Source organism: Canis lupus, chromosome 7, assembly GCF_011100685.1.
Source record: "Canis lupus familiaris isolate Mischka breed German Shepherd chromosome 7, alternate assembly UU_Cfam_GSD_1.0, whole genome shotgun sequence".
Lineage (NCBI taxonomy): Eukaryota > Metazoa > Chordata > Mammalia > Carnivora > Canidae > Canis > Canis lupus.
In genome coordinates, this window is record NC_049228.1 from 15,733,903 (window position 1) to 15,755,750 (window position 21,848).

The 21,848-nt window shown below is 39.4% G+C and overlaps 1 protein-coding gene across 22 annotated transcripts in view; it reads left to right on the top strand.

The window, feature by feature from the left end:
- RGSL1 (regulator of G protein signaling like 1) overlaps positions 1-21,848 on the top strand; it is a 245,677-nt gene that overhangs the window by 116,789 nt on the left and 107,040 nt on the right. For 12 of the 22 annotated variants that reach the window (XM_038542213.1, XM_038542212.1, XM_038542225.1 and 9 more), the window contains 9 exons: positions 744-873; positions 4,674-4,848; positions 8,744-8,882; positions 9,122-9,246; positions 12,743-12,852; positions 14,838-14,930; positions 15,980-16,046; positions 16,924-17,094; positions 20,359-20,527. In XM_038542213.1, the coding sequence (XP_038398141.1) occupies positions 744-873; positions 4,674-4,848; positions 8,744-8,882; positions 9,122-9,246; positions 12,743-12,852; positions 14,838-14,930; positions 15,980-16,046; positions 16,924-16,960 (876 nt within the window). In that variant the 3' untranslated portion in view covers positions 16,961-17,094; positions 20,359-20,527. Of the gene's footprint in view, positions 1-743; positions 874-4,673; positions 4,849-8,743; positions 8,964-9,121; positions 9,247-12,742; positions 12,853-14,837; positions 14,931-15,979; positions 16,047-16,923; positions 17,095-20,358; positions 20,528-21,848 lie in introns of those variants that run through there. The other 10 variants (XM_038542217.1, XM_038542216.1, XM_038542214.1 and 7 more) reach the window with 5 other exon arrangements.

Sequence of the window (21,848 nt, forward strand, 5' to 3'; positions counted from 1 at the left end):
ACAAGACATAGATTAAGTAAACTGACCCAAATTACACAATTAGGGAGAAGCTAGGCTCCAGACTCAAAGTTTCTGATCCCAAATCCAGTGACTCTTGTATTTCACTACTGGCTCTCTAACTTGCATTGAGGATCCCTCTTTGTAGAATAAGACAACTGAACTAGTTGATCACTAAGATTCTTTCTGAGTCTAAATATCAATTTGTCAAGGGATAAATGAAGTACAGAATAGTCACTGGGTATTAAGAAACAGATGAGGAACTTATAAGATGTGTGTGTGTGGTGTATGTGCACATAATTATACTTTTTTAATTGTTAGAAATGATATTACTCATTCCTTTATTTCTTCAACATTTCCAATTTTCCCCAACCATTATTCCCTTCTTGTGAATTATGCTTTTCTCCGACCTCTGTTTCTCCCTATTTTTAGCTTTCACATTCTCTTTTCTAATTTTGGCATCTTAAGTCTTATTGTTGAAAAACTGTGGTAGTCAGCTTGCCAATGGCCCCATGCCTGGGTAAAGCCAGAATCTTCTGGTCACTAGTTGCTTCATTTGGGGAAGAAGGCGTATAATTCCCTGACCTGTTTTTCCTCACCTTTAAATTGGAACTAACGATTATTCCTTATAGAGCAGGTGTGGTGAGGATGAAATGTAATGAATGTCAAGTTTATGGCATATAGTAGACTTTCAGTGAACAGCAGCTATACTAATGATTGGGGCATACCCCTCTCTCTTTCCTCAGAAGAGAGGCTGGATAAAAATGATTAGCTTTATTAAGAGCTTTTGCAAGTACCGCAGATTTATGTCTGATCCCAGGAAGTGCCACGAATTTGAAGAATATCTTCACCTAGAAGTGCAAAATAACAAGGAAAGTAAGTCACTTCACTATTCACTGTCTTTTCTGTTGATATTTTGGACACAGGGGTTAGTCCTACATGAGAAGCTGCAGAGCTCTTGCTTTATGTCATGCCTGTGTTAGCCTGGGGTCTACCAAGAACTCCAGGTCCTGGGTGCAAAACCAAACTCAAGACTGCTTAGACAGGATGTAAGTCCAGTGGCTTCTGCTCACAGAGCCAGCAAAGGGTAAAGAATGACTAAAGCGCAGCAAAATCTTACATTTCACAAAACTATTGTCCATTGTATAGATTTATTCAACTACCTCACTTATCAGTTTATTCATTCAACACACTTTTTGAGAATCCACTATGTGGCAGGAACTTTGCCAGGTGCTGGGGATACAGTAGTAAACATGTAGTACAGGACATGTCCTCATGGCACTTAAGTTTTGAGGGCAGGACAGAAAGTAAGAGCCACAGATGTTGAAGCCAAATTTCCTGGGTTGAATATGCCATTTTTGAACTAAAGGACTTTGTCAAAGTGATTTTGTGCCTCAGTTTTTTCCTCTGTAGAATGGTAATAATAATGGGATGGGTGCTCATCTCATAGATTGTTGTGAGGATTAAGTGAGTTCATACACACAAAGTATCTTTACCCATTGCTATAAAAGGGTTAGCCAGTGTTATTGCTATTATTATGTGGTGAGTGATCCCAATGATAATTGTAGGGAGACCCTAGTTAGTCAAGAAGGATCAGGGAAGACTTCTAGAAAATGACATAAATTTGCCTTCAGGAATGAGCAAGTTAGACAGGCAAAATAGGCAGGGAGCAATTTCTAGGTCTGCATTGAATGCTAAAGATAACAAAGAGTGTGGCACATTCCAGGAACTGCAATCAGGCCAGTTGGACTAGAGATTAATGATTATGATTCATTAAGATTAATGAGATGGTGAAAGTATCTGAGACAATACTGAAGGAATTGATAATGATAAATCTCATCTCTCGTTTTTTTGAATCTTTTAAATTTAAATTAACATATAATGTAATGTTAGTTTCAGAGGTACAGTTTAGTGATTCATCAGTTGCATATAATACCCAGTACTCATTACATCAAGTGCCCTCCTAATGCCCATCACCTTCATCTCTTTTGATGACTTTTAAGTTGTTCCAATTGTCACCATAACAAATAATGCTTAGGGTGCCTGAGTGGCTGGGTCCATTAAGGGTCTGCCTTCGGCTCAGGTCATGATCCCAGGATCCTAGGATGGAGCCCCACATCTGGGTCTCTGCTCTGCACAGATCCTGCTTCTCCCTCTCCCTCTGCCTGCACTCCCCCTGCTTGAGCTCTCTCTCTCTCTGTCAAATAAGTAAATAAAATCCTTAAAAAAAATAATGCTACAAAACATACAGATTTTGCAATCATGTATTTCTATGAGATAAATCCTTTAAAATGGGAGAAATGGGTAAATGGTTAAAAAGTTACATTTCAGTCCTTCAAGAAGACTACACTAATTAAACTTTCACCAACAATATAAGTGCCACATGGTCACCAACATGGAGTATAATGCACTTTTTAAAAACTGTCAATCTAGTAAGTGAAAACTAATGTGCTGTTCTTATGTATATTTCTTTAGTAATTGAACTCCTTTATTTGTTGGTCAGTTGTATTCCTTTTTGAATTGCTTATGTCTTTTGTCTATTTTTCTATTGGAATTTTAATTTTAATATTATATTTTCTAATTTTCAAAATTACATATATTTTTGCAAAATATATAATATAAATAATATATTTTATAATATAAAATGTAAAATGTAAAAACAAATTCTAATTTGTTTTACGAACTGCTTCACAAACATTTAGGATTTTAGAATAGTTCTAGCTCTTTTGTTTCCTTTTTTTTTTTTTTAAACTTTTTTTTTTTTTAATTTACTGTAGTCACAGAGAGAGAGAGATAGAGGCAGAGACAGAAGCAGGCTCCATGCACCAGGGAGCCCGACGTGGGATTCAATCCTGGGTCTCCAGGATTGTGCCCTGGGCCAAAGGCAGGCGCCAAACCGCTGCGCCACCCAGGGATCCCTCCTTTTTTAAATAAAATTAGTTCAAACCCTTATTCCCCAGAATGGTACAAAGTCCAATTTCAGGCATAATTCAACTTCCCACATCCTTAGCATTGTATGAGAATAGCCCAAGAAGAATGCTTCTGTAACTCGGTGGGAGATCTACCTACCAGTGGTCTGCTTTCTATCACTATCATTTTGACTTTTCTGTCCTTCAATCAATTAATCTACTTATCATTACAAAAAAAAAAAACCACTTTGTTTATCCTTGATAGTATTCTTTTCTCTGAAATCTACTTTGTCTGATATTAAAATAATCACTCCAGCTTTTTTTTGGTAATGTTAGTATGTATTATCTTTTTCATTTCCTTTACTTATAACCTATTTATGACAGACATTTAAAGTGCACCTCTTGTAACTAGCATGGAGTTGGGTCTTAGTTTAAAAAAATAATCCAACCTGACAATCTTAACCCAATTGAGAATGAACTGTTAAATATTCAGGACACTTTGTGAGCCATTGATAGCTTGAAATCAACTATGGTGGGAGTATTTATTACAGAAATCAGCAAATACTACAAATCAAGTCTCCCCTCCCCTGTCATAGCTGGTTTACAAGTGTATCACTGCTCCCAGATTTCTTGAGTGGATTTAGCACACCGTTTTCCTAAAATCCCTATCATACCAACTTCCACTACTATGCAAACTTTTTTTTCCCCCTTCAAACTCAAGTCTAAGAGATAAAGCAAGATTGTAAGATAAAAAGAAGGAGCCTTTGCTTTATTTGGTGCTGTAACCCTAGGACCTAGTATGGGGTCTGGGACATAAAATAGGTTCTAGCTATTTATACAATGTTGTAGTACCCTCCCACCCAATATATAACACTGCTCCAAAAGGAATGCCACTTATACCACAGGAAGCACCACACCCACATCAATGATTCCTGAACAGATATCCAGAAAAATGGATTTTATAGGAAGAATAGTAAATTCTAGAGCTGAATTAGACAATTTTCTTAAACCTGGCCAGGCAATTAACCAGGATCTACTTGCCTGATACAGAGCAAAACTCTTATCTTCTTAGCCCTAAATCCCTATGAATGGATTTCTTTATATATATATCCTAGTCAAGAACCTTTCTAAAGTGTCATATTTTTCTGAGGCACAATCCAAACCTTCTTGAATCTTCAATGTTTTTCTTTGCTCATTTCTGTCTGTTTCTACTCTAGCACCCTACTCTCTTTTTCTTTAATAAACTTCTATACTCTTGATGTTTTGGCTTTTTGTTGTGCTGCTTTCCCAGTTTCCTTCTAAATTACTTACCTTGATAAACTTAGAATAAGTGTTGTCAGAACCACAGACTCTATTTTGAAGGTCACATCTGCATATTCAGTTTCTGCAGAAATGTTAGGGATTAGCATAACTACAGTGCAATTATATTTCTATGAGACAAGTACCAGGAAAACACTTTTCAGCACTCATTTGATTTTTTTCTTTTTCTTTTCTTTTTTCTTTTCTTTCTTTCTTTCTTTCTTTCTTTCTTTTTTTTTTTTTTTTTTTGGTATGTATGTGGTCATACCATCTGAGCAAACAGCTTTTTCAGCAGTCCTTCAAGTCAAAGTAAAGGTTGAGCCCAAGGGTAGGAAATCACTATTTCAATAGGCCCAAAGATTGGTCCATAGTTTCCTTTCTTCATTTTGTTATGCCCATGCCAAAGCCTTCAAGTTTAAGAGGGACTTGCTCAAACTAGATTTTAATTCCTTCCTCTTTCTCTCTCAGATTTCTCCACATCACCAAATTCATCAGGACGTCCAACCACATATGCCACAAATGTCCGGAGTGCAGACTTTGAGAATGGTGATATAATCCTTATGAAGCGCCGTATATTTGGCCACAGAATTATCATTGTCAACTTTGCAATCAATGATTTATATTTTTTTTCTGAAATGGAGAAGTAAGTTTCCCATCTCTCCTGATCATGACTTTCCCTGGTTAGTACCATCCAGCAAAGACTGGAGGGGCCTGTAAGTGGAGCAGTGATTTCAGCCCTGCCAGGCAGGAATATCCAACTGAAAATCTCACTGAATTCCGTCACTGTATCACTTTCTCCCATTCTTCCCTTTGGGTCCTAGAAGCTCTTCAGTATTCTGGAGTTGCCAATATTGAAGTGATTGAAATATTGAAATGATACTTATACTCAAGAATTGGAGCATTTTCCCCCCTATTGTTTGTTAATATGATAGAAATCCTCTTACGTAGCACCATAGGGCCAATAGTTCTTTAGTTAGAGCAAAGAATTATAATAATAAAAATTGTGTGTGTCTGTGTGTATGCATGACATTAAATGGATAACTATATCTATATAAAATTCCTTGCTTTATTCATCCATCTTATGAAAAAGCAAGTAGTAGGAAAAAAATTGGAGATCATTCTGTTTCAGCTTTTGGTGAAATATATGAAGCAAAACATCTTTCTGGTCTGGGTCATATAATTCTTACTGTTGTTCAGTGTGGTTTCTACTTAGAAATATTTCTTTTTGAGGGGGATTGAGGGGTAGAAGAAGAGGAAGAGAGAGAATCCGGAGCAGGCTCAACACACAGTACAAAGCCCAACATGGGACTTGATCTTACCACCCTGAGATCATGACCTGAGCCAAAATCAAGAGTCCAAAGCTTAAGTGATGGAGCCACCCAGGCACCCCTCTACTTAGAAATATTCTTAACCAAGTGTGTCTCATGTGTACAGCTCTCCAATTTCTGAGCCCAGGGCCTGAATTTGCAAAACAACCATACTGGAGTAGAGGAGTTAGTCAATATTCTCAACCCTAGTACAGGATCACTGGGGACTTGTGAATACTGCCAATGCCAACATCCCTGAGACTTGGATTTCACTGGTCCAGTATGGAGCCTGGAAACTGGTATTTTCATAAGCTGCTCATGTGATTCTAATGTGCAGCACAGTTGAGAACCTGGATCTAGCCCCTCCGAAAGAATTGACTTAAAATTTCTCTTGAATATTTGCATATAGAAACAAGTGACTATCAGAGAAATGAGTCTCCACTTCTTTCTCCATCCTCATCAATGGGAACATCTTTGCCACTATCAGAAATGGCATGTTCCTGGAATACTGATTTGAAATCTGGAATACATTTCACCTGTAGAAATAATGTACTACATGATTAGGTATCTTATATAAAGTAGAATGACTTGATAGCCTTATGAGTCTTTGTTTTAGAATGTGGTAGGTGGTTTTTTTTTTTTTGAGAACTATAAGAAGTTCTAAACTAATTTTGAAATAAAGATGGAAATGCGTAAATGATTTTTAAATTGATGTAAGTTGGAAGTCTCCTGTACATACATACATACAGGTTACTCAATCTTCTATATTACTTCACTCATTGTGTATCATTATTATTATTGTTTTTGCTTGCCTCTGATTGATTAGCTTTTAAAAAATTTTTAATTCCAGTAGAGTTGACATACAGTGTTATATTAGTTTCAGGTTTAGGATATACTGATGAAACAATTCTATACATCATTCAGTGTTCATCATGATAAGTATATTCTTATCACCTATTTAACTCATTCCCCATACTTCCCCTCTGGTAACCATCAGTTTGTTCTTTATAGCTAAGAGTCTGTTTCTTAGTTTGTCTCTTGTTTTTGTTTGTTTGTTTTGTTTCTTAAAATCCGAATATGAGTGAAATCATATGATATTTGTCTTTCTCTGACTGACTTACTTCACTTAGCATTATACCCTCTGTCTCCATCCATGTTGTTGAAAATGGTAAGATTTCATTTTTTTTATGTCTGAGCAATATTCTATTGTATAAATATACCACACCTTTCTTTATCCATTAATCTGTCAATCGACACATGGGCTGCTTCCATTAATTTGGCTATTATAAATAATGCTGCAACAAACATAGGGGTACATATATTTTTCTGAATTTTTGTATTCTTTGGGTAATATCCAGTAGTGGGATTCCTGGATCATATGGTAAATCTATTTTTAATTTTATAAAGAACATCCATACTTAAATAGATATTATTATGTTAAATTATACTAATATATTTTCACTCATTATCAAACTTTTGATTATAAAGTCAAATATAAAGTCAAAGCCATTCCTCTAATTGGAAATCCACATATTTTTCTTGCATAAACTATATCCAAAATGCTATCTACTAATTCTAATTTTTCTCTCTTTAAAGTAGAGTGAGAATTTAGAGGAAATTTAATCCTTCTGGATTTTTATACTTGTTTTTTCAAAGTCTTAAATTGCTATGTCACATCTAGCTTAAATAGTAACTTTTTAAAAAGTAGCTTGTCTTTTTTTTTTTTTTTTTTAAGTAGCTTGTCTTTACTGGAACATTCCAACACATTCAAATTTATTTTCACAGAAACAACAAATACTTTTTCCTTTTATGTTCATATTTTATCGATCTTTATGCATTCAAATTATAGTAACAAGTACAATAGCAAAAATATTTGAAAAGAAACATGAGTAATTCTCAGTATATATTGCCTCAACTCATTGAGAAAATGTGAGTGTATCACAGAAGGTACACCAGTGTATATAGTGAGCATGTCATAGGCATCACTCAATGTATTTTCAGAAGTGCAGAGCACCTGGTAATTCAGCACACTAGTTAGGGTACTTTGGTTAAAAGATCTTCCACTGCACCCCCATGAGGCATTCACTCAGTTCCACAATTGCTTTCTGATTGCTACTTGTTCTTGGGCACTGGATTTGGAATTAGAGATACAAAAGAAAATTAAGACGTGCTCTCTATTCTCTAAGATCTTAGAAACTAATCTGGATGGCAGACAAAACACAAATAAGAGTTAAGAAATAGGATGGTAGGTGAAAGAAATGCATTTGGACAACTAAAAAGAAAAACAGGACTTTGTTTACCAGGTTCACTGCTGAATCCCTGCTCTTGGAACTGCACCTGGCATAGAGTAAGCCTTTATAAATGTCCATTGGTTAAATAAATGAATAGGTATGCAAAACAAGATTCTAATGGGGAAAATCTTGGTATTCTACTCTTAGGAAAATTTTAAATGGTTAAAATTTAAAGAGGCCTTAGAAAAATAAACTGTGTACTTAAAGCAAGATAAGGTATAACTGATATATTTGATGGTTAGTAAAAGAATATATTTCCTAGGAGATAGAAAGTAGTTGCCAGGGGCTGGGGAAGGGAGAATGGGGAGTTATTATTTAATGGCATAGAGTTTCAGCTGAGGAAGATTAAAAAAGTTCTGGAGATGCATTCTGTTGATGGTTGCACAACAAAGTCAGTGTACTTAATGCCACTGACTGTACATTTAAAAACAGTTACACTAAAAAAAATAATAATAACTTAAAAATAAAAATAAATAAATAAATAAAAATAAAAGCAATTACACTGGTGAATTTTATGTTACATATATTTTACTATAATAAAAAAATTAAGAAAAGGAATATGTTGCTCATAGAGTGGTGGTAACTATAAGAGCATCAGCACAGAAGGGGAAAGAAAGAGCAAGACAGCCCTTAGCCCTTGAAGTCTTCAGAGGCAACACTGGTACAGAGGCCAGGATGGAGACAAGATGAAATACATAAGGGAGTTTGTGGTAAAGAAATACACTTGAAGAAGCACTTAGCATATCACCTGACATGTGGTAGGGGCTCAATTAGTTAGTATTTGCCAATGGAAGCATTATGATTGAATGAATTAAGTTGCAACCTGGCCAGGATTGGGCCCTGTCTTATTTAGGCCAGAAATGGGTCTAAGCTGGCTGCCCTATTTAGTTGCTGTATTTATCTTCTCCTCGCTGATTTCCTACTTACTGCTTCTTTTTAGGTTTAATGATTTGGTGAGTTCAGCTCACATGCTGCAAGTCAACCGGGCATACAATGAGAATGATGTGATCCTAATGAGGTCCAAAATTAACATCATCCTAAAGCTCTTCCTGCATTCTGAAATCCCTCCAAGGCTGAGGGTAAAGGGGACTCCCACTCCTCCCTGGGCTTTTGCCAAGAAGCATTTCTTCCACAAGAACTCTGAAAGTTGATATGCACCTGTTAAGTCTTGGATCAACCAGATAAACTTTACCTAGCAGTTGCATGAAAAGCTGCTGCCTTCTGGGGAGGAGGTGGTCTTATAGGTCCTGGGGATCAAAAGAGGTTTTCTGTCTTCCCTGGAGCCTCTCCCAGTAACAGGCTCCCACTCTATGGGTAGGTAAACATCTCTGAATCCCAGAAGGATGCCATCCTTGCTGCCATTTCAGAGGGCCACCTAGATCGGAACATCTTCCACGGGCCTATCATGTCTCTCTTCCCTGTCATTATGTACTTCTGGAAAAGGTAACTATTTCCCTTTGCCCGAGGACTGTGAGGGCAGGAAAACACATTTTATTTTCTAGAGAGTTTTCTGTTTCCTCTAGCCCTCTGCTTCACAGTTTTCCAGTCTCTTGGGAACTACAATGGTATATTCTTATCCTACTTGATACACTCCATCCCTCACATTCTCACAATGAAACTGAATCAGAGGATGGGAGGCTAAGTAAGACTGGGGATCAGAGTGCTTGGCTTCTATTTCCCCTGTGCTTGCTTGGAAAAGGGATGTTAGAGATGCCTGGGTAGCTCAGTGGCTGAGCATCTGCCTTTGGCTCAGGGCGTGATCCTAGTCCGGGGATCGAGTCCCACATCAGGCTCCCTGCACGGAGCCTGCTTCTCCCTCTGTCTCTGCCTCTCTCTGTGTGTCTCTCATGAATAAATAAATAAAACCTTTTTAAAAAAAAAAAAAAAGGAAAAGGGATGTTTAGTTTTTCTTTTTTTTTTTTTTGGATGTTAGTTTTCTTAGGATAGATTCCTCACCAAAGTGTGAGTGTGTACTATAGCTACCTGGGAAGTCAAAACTAACACAATTGTACTTGTGCTTTTAGGAGCTTCACTGAGACAGTAGGACAAAAGAATTTTACCCTGTTGTGCCCAAATCCCATAATTACCAGTAGAGGCACAGTTGCTAGATATTTCAATTTCCAAGAGGAGCTTAGAAATTTGGGGGGTTTTGTTGTTGTTGTTAAAGACTTATTTACTTGAGAGAGAGAGAGTGTGCAAAGAGGCAGAGGGAGAGAATCTTCAAGCAGACTCCCTGCTGAGCCCAGAGTCTGACACAGGGCTCCATCTCATGACCCATGAGATCATGACTTGAGCCAAAAACCAAGAGTCAGTCACTCAACCAACAGAGCCACCCAGGTGCCTCCAAAATTTAAGCTTTTTAGGTCATATATCCCAAAGTTAAAATGGCAAATGTGGCAACTAACTCAAATTTGAAACATAGTAAGGAAATTACGAAGGCCAAAAACAAAAATGAAGCAAATGAAATATCTACAGGACAAATGCAACCTGTGGCCCACTGGTTTCTAACCTAGCCTGTCAAGGTTTGGGCTGAGACACTGGCCCAGGTCCTCCCAGCTGGTTATTTACTCCTGTGGTACATTGTAGCTTCACCCTATACCTTCCACGTAGCAAATGTCATGTGCCCTGGGTGACAGTGACCAGAGGACAACGGGCTGAAATGTTACAAAACAGGTCTAATTAGGATAGATTATGTGATTCCAGCTCTTAGGGGTCCCCTACACACACACATAAAAGTTATGTTTTAGAAGTGTCAGGATTGCTTACCAATCTCCAACCTTTTATTTTAAAATCTCTATGATAAATAGAACTACCCTACATTCCAGAAATTGCATTACTAGTCTTTACCCAAAGGATATGAAAATACAGATGCAAAGGGGTACATGCACCCCGACATTAATAGCAGCATTATCAACAACAGCCAAACTATGGAAAGAGCCCAAGTATCCCTCATCTAACGAATGGATAAAGATGTAATACACACACACACACACACACACACACACACACACACACTGGACCATTACTAAGTCATCAAAAAGAATGAAATCATGTCATTTTCAGTGATGTGGATGGATCTAGAGTGCCTTATGCTAAGTGAAGTAAGTCAGAGAAAGACAAATACCATGTGATTTCACTCATATGTGGAATTTAGAAAACAAAACAGATGAATGGTGGGAAGAGGGAAAAAGAAGGAGAGGGAGGTAAACCATAAGAGACTCTTAATGATAGGAAAAAAACTGAGGGTTGATGGAGGGAGGTGGGGGGATAGGCGAAGTGAGTGATGGGTATTAAGGAGAAGCACTTGTTAGATGAGCACTGGGTATTATATGTAAGTGATAAATCACTAAATTCCACTCCTGAAACCAATATTACACTATATGTTAACTAATTAGAATTTAAATAAAAATAAGGGAAAAAATAAGTATCACTCAGTTCAATTAAAAAAATAAAATCTCTATGATAATAAATTATTTAATACAGGATTGGAAGAATTAAAAACCGAAGTTCAAGATAACCAGTTTATCCTTTGAACACTAATTATTATCTAGCACCAAGGCTAGACTTGATTCTAGTTCTGCTAAGCAGGATTAAATAGAAATTTGTCCTGAAACTTTCTTTAGGATCAGAAACCCCTGGGAAATGCATGGCTTAAGTCAGTGCTCAGCACTCCCTCATACTAATTAGGGAAGTAGAGTAGTGCTTCAGGGAGGCTTTTAATCCCTAATCCTTATGCAGCTGGTTCTTCCCTTATTTTCCTATATACTCTTATATAAAGAGTTTTATATTGCACAACTTGTGTTTACCTATGTTATCCCAGATGAACCTCTCAATAGCCCTGAGGTGGGTGGGACAAAGAGTTATTATCCCTATTTTATAGATGAGTAGTAAAACCAGGATTAAAAACCAGATCTCTTATTTTCTTAAGCACCATAAAGAATGCATTGTGGCACACTGGGAGCTCCATAATGGGAGGGAGACTCATTTTAGCAAGTGGAACAAGAGAAAACGAATGTGATCAAATAGAGTGCCCCTTGTGAAAGGGAAAGAGGACACCAGTTAAGACCATCAGAGCAAAGGCAGGATAAAAAAATCCAGTCTTAGCCAAGACCAACTCTGAGGGGGTCCAATGCAAGGACAGACTGAGGAACAGCAAGGAGTTGGCCAGGGAGAGATGAAGAGTGGTGTAAGGGATTCCAGGTCTCAGATTGCTGTGCCTATTATAAGTCCAATTTCATGTGAGGAGCAGTGGTCTACTCCAGGGAAAGGACTGCTGGGGATATGGTGACAAGGTCACGACCTACAGTAAGGGACAGGATGAAACCAGGGATTGGAACTTGAGAGGAAACCAGTCAGATGCTCTGGCTACAGCAGGTGTAGTTAAGTAGGAACCTCATAGTCTGATGCTCAAGCATGCATCAGAATGATTGACCCCTCCTCACACCTGGATATAGCAGATTCTTTTTTTTTTTTTTTTAATTTTTATTTATTTATGATAGTCACACAGAGATAGAGAGAGAGAGAGGCAGAGACATAGGCAGAGAGAGAAGCAGGCTCCATGCACCGGGAGCCCGACGTGGGATTCGATCCCGGGTCTCCAGGATCGCGCCCTGGGCCAAAGGCAGGCGCTAAACCACTGCGCCACCCAGGGATCCCCTGGATATAGCAGATTCTTTACAGATTCCATTTACTGGTTCCAGAAGGGAATCCGAACATACTGTTCATGCCAGGTTCTCACTGGAGCTAAGCCTGGACACAGAGAAGGCTCAGAAGAAGGGCCTCTGATGGGCAGCACTCCAAGGCCAAGTCTTTCCTCTTCTCTATTGACACTCCACTCTCTGTGAGGACTGGTCCTAATCCAGTTGCCCTGTGCTCAGCATTCCAGCCTCTTCAACTGGTGGTATCTTTCTCCATGTGACCAGAAGCATTCTTCTCACAGGTTTTGTTCCTGGAAGGCAACCCGCTCTTACTTCCAGTACAGGGGCAAGACATACAAGGATAAAAAATCTTCTCCTAAGCCCATGGCTAAGTACCCTCTTTGGAGTGGAGGTAAGCTATACCATGATCTATAGCCCCATTCTTTAGCAAGTGAGACTCATGAAGGGAAAGCAAGGGTCCAAAGGACCAACATAAGACTCCACAGGGGGTATTTGCTAGAGGGGTGGGCATCTTATAAACTTGGCTCTCAGAGAAACATTAAAGTATATTTTGTCTATTGATATCAGTACCAGCCAAAGAGTACCTCACCCATGTACCACTCCCCAGCAGTACCTCCCAGTAGCCTTAGGAGGTAGGTCATGGCCCACGTGGTGGGTAAATGGAAATGGTGACCTGCTTTACTGCTATTTAAGAAGCCCCCTGCTCCAACTATCTCCAGAAACCCTATCATTTGAAAAGCATCTATTTTATAGTGTTGAATAAGAAAATTAAAAAGTGAATGTAGGGTATGATTTTAATGTGGTAAATATACATATATATCTATATTTTATGCATAAGAATAATTTTTATGAAAGCATGGGAAAAACTCAGCAATAAAGTGTTAATAAGATTATCTCTGCATGGTGTGATTATGAGATATTTACATATTAATATATTCTTAATACGTGCTATTCGTATGTTCTATATTAATACATTTATAAATAAGCAAATAGATGTGTTTGAAAACATGCAGACGTATATGCTTTCTTAGCAGATCAGTTAAACTCAGTCCTTTTCTTAATATCTGCACTGAGATCAATACTTAAGCAAAAGGAAATTTTTAAAGAGGGGGGGAGGGTATATTGAGAAGTGCCTGGAGAGGACAAGGCTGGATGTCTCTGCAGTGGAAAGTTCTGGGAACCAAAGAACAGGTCTGTGAGTCTGAAAACAGTAGCAACATCAGAATAAATTATGGAGTTGGGACAGGAGTCTTAAAGACAGCAGCAAACTGTCTTGTGGAAGAGCTGGGCATTCCATGGTTTCAGCTCAAACCTATGCAGTTCTCATCTTTTTTCCCAGATACTTAATCCAGCCCCCCTTCCAGCCTCCTCACAAACAAGCATCCCCACCCCTTTGTGGAGTACAAATGAAGCCTTTGAAACTTAACTTATCCCTAGCTTGCATGAACAGTGGGAGAACCAGCTATGGCTGGTTGTAGAGCCCAGTTCCTGCCCCCCAAGAGGTTCCTCAACTAAGTAGGAAATAAGTCACCTCTACCTCCCTGGCTGCAGCAGCCCTAATGGCCAATGACTGTTGTTCATTATCCTTGTCTCTGCCTTGTAAAATGTCACATCAGTAGAAAGAAATCAGCAATCTTTTCAATATGTGGGACAAAGTGTCCCTGTGGATGCAAGGGCTTATTTGGGGTGAGGGTGGAGGGGTGGCGGTAGGGGACAGTAAGAGGGAAAAGAAAGGGAGGTGAGCAGGCAGGGTGGGCAAATGATACTCAGAAGGAGCAAGAACATTCCCCTTAGTGGCAACCAAAGAGCTTCCATCTTTGGCTCATTTCCTATAGCTGAGCTCCAGGGAAGTAAATCCCTAAATCTTTTCTGGTATCTTAAATTGGAAGAGAGTAACAGGATGCCCTAAATTAAGTGTTCAGGGCACTTGGGTTCCTGGCCTGAAGAGTCCATGTGTATGAGTTGAGAGACCTGGAGCATCTTGGTTCTCTTCTTTCTACCCCAGGCCCTTGATCTCAAATACAGAGGTTTGGATTTAGATAGTGTCTATCATTAACATTGTATACTCCAAGGAATGTTATCAAGAACTTCCTTGCTTGCATATAGGAGAGCCTGGGTGGCTCAGCGGTTTAGCGCCGCCTTCGGCCCAAGGCCTGATCTTGGAGACCCGGGATCGAGTCCCACGTCGGGCTCCCTGCATGGAGCCTGCTTCTCCCTCTGCCTGTGTCTCTGCTTCTCTCTCTCTCTCTCTGGGTCTCTCATTAATAAATAAATAAAATCTTAAAAAAAAAAAAAAAGAACTTCCTTGCTTGCATATAAAGATTTATTTTGTCAGATGTTAAAAGGATTTTAATACTCCCTCTCCTTCTTCTCCAGGAGACCACGCCATCTTAAGATTCACCTTGCTCAGAGGTATTGAGTGGTTTCGGCCTCAACAGCGGGAAGTAATGACAAGTCCAGTCCAAAATTGTGAGTTGGAGTTGGAATCCCACTGATCTAATTACTCAGAGGGTGACTCTAATCCCAATTTGGCCAATCTCCTTATTGACCACAAGGAGACTGAGGTACCCAAACTGTGAAGCAATTTGCTCCAAACCACACAGCATCATGTGAGTGGCAGGGATGGGATGAAAAGCAGGTCTCCTGACTGTCTTTCTGGGCCTCAGCTCTCATCTGAATAATTGTATCTTCTTAATTCTTTTATAGCCCCTTGAAGACAAGTGCTTTAAACTTCCCTGTATCTCTGCTGGCTCCTCTGCCATTTCTAGGTGTGGTGTGTGATTTTTATTAAGAGACAATCATAACATCCCAATTGTTATTTTCCCCTCCCTGTGATAGCACCTGCTGGCTTGAACAGGGCCTCTATCCCATACTTCCTGCTTCCTGGAAGTGCCTGCTACTGATCTTATCCCTGGAATAAACACTCTGGTCCTAGCCTCCTGCATTTGAGCCATGTTATATTCTTTTTCTCCCCCATCTTCAGCTTCAAGGAGTAATCCCACTCCCAAGTATTAAAGTTGCCTTGGTTTCCACATGGTCTCTCCTGACAAGCCCTTTTTATTTTTCTGTACCAATTATTCACTTCTATTTCCAAGTTGGAGATACTGTTTCTCTCTGCTGCTTATGGGCATAAAATGCCAGCTTGCCTATTCTGCTATTTGCATATGTCCCCTAGTTGCTCAATGGGAGAGGCTACTATGGAACAGTGCCCATGATCCAAAGGGTCCAAACAGCCCTAAAATTTTGTGATTCTAGTGTTCATTTGGTCTAATCTCATTATCTTCCCTGGGTCTATGGGGATGGCATAACCTTTGAATCCAGATGAAATGTCTCCTAAGACAAAAGGAACTGCAACATTCAAACCAGGTCTCCCTAATGGCCCCGGAGCATCACTGTTTCACCTTCTATTTCCAACTCCCCTGGAAGTTGCTCTGGGATGGCCTTCCTGGGTTGGAGGCCCTCCAGTGAGTGTCTGTGCTCTGAGTTATGATGCAGTTTTTCTCTATATTTGTCTTTAGCTTCATCTAGCAACTTTACGCTATCAAGACATGTGCTCTCCACTGTGCAGCTGTGTCCCGTCCCAGGGTAGGCAAAGTCAGAATTATTCTTCTTTAGTTCAGAGCTGTTTTGTCCAAGTGTACAATGGGAGATAGGGGAGAAACTTCCCAGAAACTTAGTTCCGCATCCTAACACTCCTTAGCATGTGTAAACCAGGAAGTTGAGCTTGCTTCTTCCAGAGAATCCTGTAGTCAAGATAGTTAGGGAAGGGTTTCTCTGTGGATATCCCTGCATGCCTCCAACTAGGACAGGCACTTTTAGGAAGCTGGATCCCCTGACCCACCTTCTAGGAGAGCACTATTGCTGGAGAAAGAATGTCCCAGATGGTCTTTTATTACATAAAATGGAAAGAAGAAAAGTTATTCTACTTGGCAGGATATTGGCAATAAAAGTATAAAGGACTTGAGCCTGTTAAAATCTGATTCAGCCTAACTCACTTCTGTACAAACAACAAAGTGGAATTAATGCTAAATTATGGCTCTGAGAAAACCCCATGGGGTCATGAAAACATAACTGAGCCAAAGAGCTGCTTGAAAGTCTAGGAGGCTTGATAGCAGGCTCTGTAAATGGAAGGCCTAGTTTCCTCACCAGCCATCCCACCTTCTCAGACCTTCTACAGGTTCAACAGGGGTTTAGAGCTGCCCCAGTATCACTTGCTTATGCTGATGCCTGGAAGACAAGACCTTTGGATCTCTTTTTACAGAAAGGCAATGCACAGATTCAGAGGTTTTAAGTTTTAAGGAGGAAGGTGAGAATAAGAATGCAAGGCTCCCTGTCCTGAAGTCAAAGGGTTTTGGTTTGGACTACTGCCATTCCTAAAGGGAATGACAGTAACAAACCAGTAGAATATGCCAGTTACCTCATTGCCATTCTGATAATTAGCCACTCTTCTCTCTTCCTACAGACCAAAATTACTTGGCACCAAAAAGGTGAAAAAGTAATCAAGTCAGGCTCCTAACAGAGGCATGTCATCTCTTAGAAGCCTCCTAACACTGACAGAAACATTTCTGGTCAGAAATGAAATGCCCTGTGTCATCTGCCCTGGAATGATCAATGGAGTGACAGCCCAGACATGGTAGGTTGGGACTGCGGTGGGTAACATGTGAGCAGAGAGCATGAACAGAAGTACCTCTGCGCCCCTTCATCCTGGAGGTTCTGTCAGAGATGGTCTTTCCACAATGGACATGTAACAAATCATCTATCTCTTGCAGTCAAGAGACCAGACTTCTTAATTCACTCTGGTGCTGCATGGCCTTGAGCAAATCTCTGACTTATGGTTGTCAAAGAATCTCATGACAAATGTGTGTAGATGGCATTAAACATTCTAGTAAACAAGTTACTATTTTTATCAACAGTGAACAGATGGGATCTTAATGCTAGGATCTCCCATTTGGACAATAACTCACATCCATTATCTTAGGAAATCCTCACAACTCTGCAAGTAACCATGTTAAAAATTAATTATTTTTAAATAGATAAAGAAACTGACACACAGAGAAGGTAAGTGGCTTTCCCGAGATCATCTTCAGAAGGGAGAATCTGAACTAGAACACATCACTTCTTAATCTTTGGCTAGTTCTCATTCCATGGTCACCTTCTATACAACTTTTCACACACAAAAGTAATAGTTCTTCCCTGGAGTTCTGTTTGTCTGCCAATTAATAGATAAAGAGACTTTTTGGAAAACTTTTGACCTAAAGACCTAAATTATTGTCATAGTTATAGAGTCACTAGGCCCATTTTCTTTTCTTTGAAGAAAATCAGGAGTAAAATAAATGACCAAATGTTAAATGTCCTCCACTTAAGATAATGGAGAAAAGACTGACTGGCTCAACTCTGTGAATTTCAGAAGAAGGAAAGACTAGAAAGCTTGTTGAAGTCTCTCAAATTTCCAGGCAGTTTCCTGCTATGTTGATGCCCTTTATTTCCTAAATTTTATCAAGACTAAAAAATGTGATGTCAGGACAGGGCTCACAAATACATGGGACTGTGAGATCATCTGGATGGAGCTTTGATTGTGACAGGCCAGGAAGACTATAGGCAGATGTGACTAGAAAAGTTCTCAATGTAGATGAGGTACAGAGAGCCTCAGGCCACTGGGAGAGGGTCCAGGGAAGCAAGCATTCAGCCTAAGGAAGGCCCAGAAGAAAGGAGTGAGAATTTCCTCCCCTAATGGGCTAAGCTAAGATCTAGTATCTTCTTACTCTAGATTTAGGCTAGCATCACAAAGGCAATCAGTTACCATGCAAGCAGATAATATAAATGAGTAAGCAACCCATGAGAGATAACAAGGTAGAAACTGTGATGAACTGGTGAACACCTCTTAAAGGGGAGAGTAACACTCAGCTGGAAAGAAAGAAAGGAAGAAAAGTGGGGGAGAGGAAGAGAGAGAAGAAAAGGAGAAAAAGAACAGGAAATTTAAAGTTTTTATAATACTATGCAAGTCAAACAAAACTTGGCAGTAGGCAACATTGGCCCACAGCCCAACAAATTGCAATCTTTGCTTTAAACTTTTTCTTTCCCCTTGTAATTATATTTGGGTCCTGGATCTAAGAAAATGTTAAAAGGGAGGAAGAGAAGTTCAAACAATAGACCCATGAGAGTCACTGGCATCAAAGGAAAAGGCCAGGGAAAGAAGCTGGCCTCCTCTAGTCTCTGTACTTGTGTTCTATTGATAACATAACAAATTACCAGATACTTTTTGGCTTAAAACAACACAAAATTACTCGCTTACAGCGCTGTAGGTCAGAAGTCTGACTTGGGACTCATCAGGTTCATGTCAGGTGTGCAGAAGTGCATTCCTTTCTGGAGGCTCTAGGGGTAGATCCATTCCCTTGCTCATTCAGGTGGTTGACATAATTCTGTCCCTATAGTTGTAGCACTGAGATTTTGTTTCCTTGCTGACTGTCAACTTTCTTTCCCTGAGAGAAAAAGCCTCAACTCCCTTTTTTTAAATTTTTTTTATTGGAGTATGATTTGCCAACACTTAGCATACATCCAGTGCTATCCCAAGTGCCGCCTCAGTGCCCATCACCCAGTCACCCCAACCCCCAGCCCACCTCCCCTTCCACTACCCCTTGTTCATTTCCCAGAGTTAAGTGTCTCTCATGTTTTGTCACCCTCACTGATATTTTCACTCATTTTCTCTCCTTTCCCTTTATTCCCTTTCACTAATTTTTATATTCCCCAAATGAATGAGACCATATAATGTTTATCCTTTACCGATTGACTTATTTCACTCAGCATAATACCCTCCAGTTCCATCCACGTCGAAAAAAGCCTCGACTCCTTAGGGACATATTATACAAGACCACTGACAATGTGACCCCAATCTGGATTTCCAGATTCATCTGTTGCCTCTCTTCCTCATGCATTCCATTCCCCAGCAACAAGGCTGTGTAAAATGCCTTTCCCTTTTCCTCCACCTGGTGATAAGAGATATCACAACAATGACACCTCCTGATTGTCTCCTCTCTCTTCCCACAATTTCCTCTCTGTTTCTACGACACTTTTTCCCCTTTAGAGATCCATATGTATATGTATGTATATATATATATATATATATATATATATATATATATATATATACACGTATATACCCTTTACCTACTAGACTATAAATCTTTGTAGGACAGAGACCACATCCTGCTTTTCTTTATGCTCCCAATACCTAGCACAGTGACATGCGGATAATAGTTGCCCCATAAAAACATGTTGAATGCATTAGTAAATGAACTGTGCTAGGTTTGGGAATGTAGGGGACAAATCAGAATGTGCAGTTTATGCCTGCCCTAACCTTACAGTTAATTATGCTGACTTTACAATTGGAGTAGACCGTGATGTTTACCAGAAAAATCAAATTAGTAATCAAATCTAATTATGACTAGCACATTAAAGAAGAAATAACAAGTTTTCCTTATGAATTTTTTATATTCCAATAACTCCTGATGCTTTAAGAACACTCTATTTTTTTTTTTTTTTTTAGAAAGTTCATATAAGGGCAGCCCTGGTGGCTCAGCGGTTTAGCACCGCCTTCAGCCCAGGGTGTGATCCCGGAGACCCAGGATCGAGTCCCATGTTGGGTTCCCTGCATGGAGCCTGCTTCTCCCTCTGCCTGTGTCTCTGCCTCTGTGTGTGTGTGTGTGTCTGTCATGAATAAATAAAAATAAAAATAAATCTAAAAAAAAAAAGAAAGTTCATATAAGCCATTCAGATTAAATAGTGATGGAAAGAGGCAAGAGAAAACAGCAAGAGAGATAGAGAGATCCACCTTCCACCTTCAGAAGCCTTCCAGTTCTGTGTGTCAGGAAATGACATAAAATCTTCCCTCTTTTTACAGAAGTATGAAAAGATATCTGTCCTTCATTTTGAAAGCCTCCAACCGATCCAAGAGTTGCTGCAGAGGAAGGGGCCACTTGTGTGCAGCACCTCGAGGTGCCAGTCCTCACTCCTAATTTCAACCAGAGCTACAAATCATTAAATAGAATAAAAGATGTCCGTATTCACAATTGATGGGCCTCCCATCCTCTTCTTAAAGGAAAGGGCACAGGAAAACAATATGTTGCTCTCCAGAGGTTCTTAAGATCATTTTCAAGTCAAGAAATAATGGAAATATTACTTCCCATTCTGGATTAAGACCATAGACCAGCCAGTCTCATCCAGAAGCTCTGACACATGGGCCCTCCCTTGACCAAGAGCCCAGGCCAGAAGGTCTCCTGCCTTCCCTATGAGCTCCTGTTTTTCCATGAGGCAGGTTTTAAATCCCATCCCCACTCCTTAGTGATCATTAGCAAATTACTTAAACTTGTTTAGACCCAAAAACTTTATGTGTAAAATAAAGATGTTAATGTCTACCTCCTAGGGTTGTTTGGAGACCAACTTGGAACACTGTGGGCCAAATGTACTGGCTGCATGGGGCCAGGCACAGAGCTGGCAGTGAGGACATTAGTTGCTCCCCCTCTTTCCACCTTTTCCCTAAATTTCCTGGAACATGAAGGAAATGATTGACCAGAAGTGACATAGTTGAAGAATTAAATTCTAAAAAAATTCTGAATGCTTTTCTTCCAACAAAACACATGACTCATGAGCTTTGAGTACCTAGGACGTCCACAAACTCATTAATTTCTAATGTGCAATTTCCACAGAGTCATTTGGAGGATTTCTTTATGTTCCATGAATCTACTATTAATAGGAGATAAAAAGATTTTCTACTGAGCCCCTAACAGATACTTTAAAACATTCAAGACCCTTCATTGAGCATTTATTATGTGACAGGATATGAATCACAAGACATTTCACAGGTGAGCTAATGGAGGTCTGTAGAGAAGTCTCTTTTTGCCTTTTGCTTGGATGGTTACTGAGAGGTAAGATGTAACTCTTATCTTTCCTCCTCTATAGATAAAGCATTTTATTCCTCTGACTTCTTTCAAGATTTTTTTCTGTATCTTTGATATTCTGTAACTTGGATATAATGTACTTAAGTATAGTTTTTCTGGTGCTTATTCTTCTTGGTGTTCTTTTTTTTTTTAATTTATTTTTTATTGGTGTTCAATTTACTAACATACAGAATAACCCCCAGTGCCCGTCACCCATTCACTCCCACCCCCCGCCCTCCTCCCCTTCTACCACCCCTAGTTCGTTTCCCAGAGTTAGCAGTCTTTACGTTCTGTCTCCCTTTCTGATATTTCCCACACATTTCTTCCCCCTTCCCTTATATTCCCTTTCACTATTATTTATATTCCCCAAATGAATGAGAACATAAAATGTTTGTCCTTCTCCAACTGACTTACTTCACTCAGCATAATACCCTCCAGTTCCATCCACGTTGAA